Source organism: Strongylocentrotus purpuratus, unplaced genomic scaffold, assembly GCF_000002235.5.
Source record: "Strongylocentrotus purpuratus isolate Spur 01 unplaced genomic scaffold, Spur_5.0 spur5_scaffold_14, whole genome shotgun sequence".
Lineage (NCBI taxonomy): Eukaryota > Metazoa > Echinodermata > Echinoidea > Camarodonta > Strongylocentrotidae > Strongylocentrotus > Strongylocentrotus purpuratus.
Window position 1 is genome coordinate 30,240,877 of NW_022145599.1, and position 4,762 is coordinate 30,245,638.

At 37.8% G+C, this 4,762-nt stretch overlaps 1 protein-coding gene across 1 annotated transcript; it reads right to left on the reverse strand.

The window, feature by feature from the left end:
* Window positions 1-497: 497 nt before the first annotated feature.
* Window positions 498-2,899, reverse strand: LOC115923838. The gene is made up of 2 exons (XM_030985208.1): window positions 2,822-2,899; window positions 498-1,406 (listed from the first exon to the last, which is right to left on the reverse strand). The coding sequence occupies exons 1-2, from the start codon at window positions 2,897-2,899 to the stop codon at window positions 498-500; spliced, it is 987 nt and encodes a 328-aa protein (XP_030841068.1).
* Between the last annotated feature and the right edge of the window lie 1,863 nt (window positions 2,900-4,762).

A 4,762-nucleotide genomic window follows, 5' to 3' on the forward strand; every position in this document is an offset into this window, starting at 1 on the left:
AGTCGAGGGATGCATAAATTGAAGACACTCTGTGCCTGTTCTTGGTGGCATTCACCGTAACGTTGGACGAAAGGCTAATGTTGCTTGAGACATTCTTTAGAGCATGCCACCCTCCAACATGGTCATGAGACATTTGAGTACAAGCGAATATGTACTTATGATCAGGTCTTATTCCTGCTGTATGCCAGATTTCCTGATCACATAGAAGTTGCACAGGTTTCACAGTGTCTCTTGGGAACAGGACTGGAACCAAGCGATTAGTGCCCTTCCCAGTCTGGTAGCATATCTTGAGCTGAGATAAAAGTTCCTGATGGGCTGGATTTTTAGCTTCATGAATCTTGTCTTTCTGTATCCATACACCCTCTTCTGCATCTCTCCATTCTTGGGTTGTAAGCCTGCTGGGTTCCCCACCATGCCTTGCATTCCACAATGTCAATCGCGAGCAAGTCAGATCTCGTAACTCTACAAATGTGTTAGATTCCCAAACCAGTTACTCATCAGAGATGGTTTCTGTGACTTTCTTTTGAGTGTATGTCAGCCTCAAGCGGGAGCTCTGCAGGCTTCCTCAAACGCACTTGGCGATTCTTTTGGATTTTGTAGTGTGCATTCCCAAAAATCAAATTCTGGTTCAAGTCAAGAATCTCTATGAACTTGTCAATCTCAGATGCATCTTCATCAAGCCTGGATACAAGAAAACTAGCTTTAGTGATTTTGCTAGCTTTTTTCAGCACAAAGTACAAGCAGAGTTTCAGTCCTGACTTTAGTTTGCCTTCAGTTTCACCATAAGTGAGCATCTGGATTACCTCTGTCAAAGATTCGAAGTGTTCTCTACTGAACATGTCTCCAGCATGTCCCATTGTGAGATCTGCAGTCCCATGAACCTCGTGTTTCTTCTTAAACTCAGTGTATAAGGTGGCAAGTCTTCTCATATCAGCCATAACTGACTTTCTTACTTCAAGTTTCTTGTCTTTTTTGGATCTGTGTTTAGTCCACAGTCGATGTCCAACATTAACTATCACTTTGTCCGTTCTACACGTATTCCCAACGTCATCATTCTGGAATCTACTAAGTATGTCAGGGACAAAGTCTGGGTGTTTTTGATACACAGGATCTTTCCCTTCCATGAGGTTTACTGGTACTCCTTCAGATGGAGTGCATATATCACCTTGGCAAACTTTCCTGTGATGCCAGAAGAAATGTGAGCTGTAAAAGCCCTTGCAGTTACTGCACATTTTAAGGTTGTCATCATTCCCTGATTTTGGTAGCTTTTCTCTTTCATAAATGGGGTTGTCATCTTTGATACGTTCTCTATTTACTCGGTATATGCCTTCCTTCCTAAACTTTGAGAACACCTTGTCTCTCTCCTGCTTCGGCAGCTGCATGGCAGACTTCACCTGCTCCTTATCCTTATGTACCAAACAAATGTGTCTTGAGAGATTTTCACCACAAGCTAATTGGTCAATGATTTTATGAAAAAAAAAAAAATTCAAACCTTTATTAGATATGATATTGGTTGAGAGCTCGTCACATGACCAGAAATATTTGAACTATTTTTAGAAACTACTAGTCTAGATCTATATGAGAGTACTAGCTTTTTGGGTTTACTGTTTAGGAGTTGAAAAAAAATGTGAATTTTTTTTTTAAATTGATTTTTTTTTTTTTTAATCTTAATTTAATGAAAACAAAATATTTTAACTCTTTTTAGATAAAAATTGAAATTTTTTGTTTGTTCTAAATTGTTTTTTTCTTCCCAAAAATATAAATATACATTTTTTTTTATATTATTTTTATTTTTTTATAAAATAATTTTTTGATGCAGGATATAAAACAAATATACCAATGCCTCTATTCGAGGTACTGGTTAAAACTGGGCCTCGGTGATCCCAAAAGTGCCATTTGCTTAGGGGCTGTGCCCCTCAGCAAACTCTTTATTGCTCATAGTTTAAACCTGAACCTCTCATAACAGTGTATATTTGTATAATATTAGTACTCCACAAATGGAACCAAACAAACCCGCGCTCGGGCACGAGGCCTCAAAGCATGCATGGCAATCATAGCGGTAGACAAAATCAAGACGCCCTCTCCCGAACGCTATAGCTATCTACCGTAGCTAGCAGCTAGCACCCGACGCCTAGCCTAGCTAGCCTAAAAAATACCAACGAAACCGTGATCAAGTCTCCACTTTCTTAGACAATAATGTAGAATACTGACAAAATCACATACAATTTCAAAATATTTAAACTAAAAATATGACCATACTACGGAAATACCTTGAATCTTATCTAAGTATTATCAACTTAAGTAACTAGAAAGAAATGAAGTAGGCTCACCTTGCAACCACTCGAAAGACCTGCTTCGTCAGACTCGCTGGCACGTCTAACATTAGGACGTCTCAACCCAGAAATTGCAAAGAACTGCCCCCGTTTTACTTTAAGTAATGTATTGAATATATTCCCTTCTTTCGCGACCGCCGTAACCTCTTAAACCGTAACACCACCGTTATTGATGGCGGCCAGCCGAACAAAATGAAGATCTTCCCCAAATATCCTCTCTTCAGCTGAGTCAACACAAACCCATCCACACCTGCTAAATGCCATATTGATATGGATGCATAATCGATATATGCACTGATTAAAAGTTATGGTTTCATTCTCCATTCAGATCAGAAGTTATCTTCTACCAGTTGCTCTATTCGCTCAAGTGTGAAATGTCTTAACTTCTTCAAGTCTCCGTGTGGCATTTCGAAAGGCCTCCTCAATTTTGACTCTCTTCTTTGATTCACGTAGTACGTGGCGTCGCCAAATAGGTAGCTTTCATTTACTTTCAGCACGGCCAGGAATTTGTCTATATTTGCTGCACGGTCGTCTTCATCTCGGATTAGATTAGATTTTGCAGGCATTCTTGATCAGGTATAACAATCCCAACTTTAAAGATGCCTTGATTGTTTTCCCGTCTTCTTGGGCTGTGTATGATTCGACGGCCTGCTCTAAATGAAGCCAGTTTTCCCTTTGGAATATATCCAATTTGCATGGTTAGGTACATTATTCCTAGGAACCAGAAATAATCAGTCGTCCTTACCACAAACTTTCTTGTAGGAATGGCTTCTTCCTGTTCCCCCTCAGGCTTGTTTGGACGGAACCACAACTGTGAAGAACAAAACATAAAAATGGAAACAGTTAAAGATGTGGAGTGTATATTTTTCATGTTAACCTCCATGATTTGGAAAATAAAAATGGAGGAAAAGAATAATAATATACCATCACATGTTCTTCCATCTGCGTTCAGCTCATATCCCTCATTACAGGTACTATAGTAGAAGTGTATGATACATCACTACTTGTACAGTTTCCGTTTGTGGCATCACATGGGTTTGCAGCACATTTATCCACATCTAAATTTAAAAAAGAAATGAGCAATAAAGAATTTCTTCAAGAGGGTAACAATGATGATGATGAAAATTATCATCATAATAAATATTTTTGGCAATAATTACTGTTCAAAATGTATAGGACTCTAGGTGTTTGTTTTCTTTGCATGATTGGAAAAGGTTGTTTATAATGCACTTAACCCTTTGCCTATGGGAACCGGTTATGCCTCGTATAAAATCTGTGGGAGTTTGAGTTGAGAATTGAACAGTCAATGGTTTAAGATCTGCTTTTTGCTGGAGGGTATAGGAATCACCAGAATGATAGTAAATGTACTCAGTTCTGCTAAAATTGACATGCACAGCACACAGATATGCATGCATGGGACTACACACAAATTTTCGGCCTGATTGTTTCAGCTGAATTATTGTGTTGTTGTTGTTGTTTTTTTTTAATAATCCTTAGCTACGTATGACTTCAGCAATTTATTTTCCAATATTGGTTAATGTAACTGGAAACAATTTTAGGAAAATCAGCACTTACTGCAAAATAGTATCAGGTTAAACACTATTCAATATTGCATAGTGTTTAACCTGATACTATTTTGCAGTAAGTGCTGATTTTCCTAAAATTGTTTCCAGTTACATTAACCAATATTGGAAAATAAATTGCTGAAGTCATACGTAGCTAAGGATTATTAAAAAAAAACAACAACAACAACAACACAATAATTCAGCTGAAACAATCAGGCCGAAAATTTGTGTGTAGTCCCATGCATGCATATCTGTGTGCTGTGCATGTCAATTTTAGCAGAACTGAGTACATTTACTATCATTCTGGTGATTCCTATACCCTCCAGCAAAAAGCAGATCTAAAACCATTGACTGTTCAATTCTCAAACTCCCACAGATTTTATACGAGGCATAACCGGTTCCCATAGGCAAAGGGTTAAGTGCATTATAAACAACCTTTTCCAATCATGCAAAGAAAACAAACACCTAGAGTCCTATACATACCACAATCTACCGAAGGAGGATGGTCCAAACGTTGTGAGTCTCCAGCTGAAATGAAAATATACAAAACCAAAAGTAAATCATGAGCTTGAGAATCTGCTCATAAGTCATAACCACATATAGTTACCAATTTTGCTTATTCAAGAGTGTGGTGAGAGGAACACAGAATGCTCTGTTGAAATTTCACTAAATATCACACCTTAAATCAATATATTGGTCCCACTAAAGCATTGGAAATTGTTTTTGCGTTAATGTCCAAAATATATGAACAAGCTGGGTCCCATCAAACAGAGGAAATATGAGGTCAACTGTAGTAAATTCTGGTCCCCAAATAACACCTTTAATCATTCCTAAATAATCTACTTTTAATTCTTAAAACACAAA

What these genes read in the sequence shown, in the direction of transcription:
- LOC115923838 (XM_030985208.1), bottom strand. Translation starts at nt 2,899, where the DNA reads ATGCCTGCAAAATCTAATCTAATCCGAGATGAAGACGACCGTGCAGCA. An exon ending in AATTCCTGGCCGTGCTGAAA is followed by an intron (nt 1,407 to 2,821) that starts GTAAATGAAAGC and finishes TTGGTACATAAG; the next exon opens with GATAAGGAGCAGGTGAAGTC.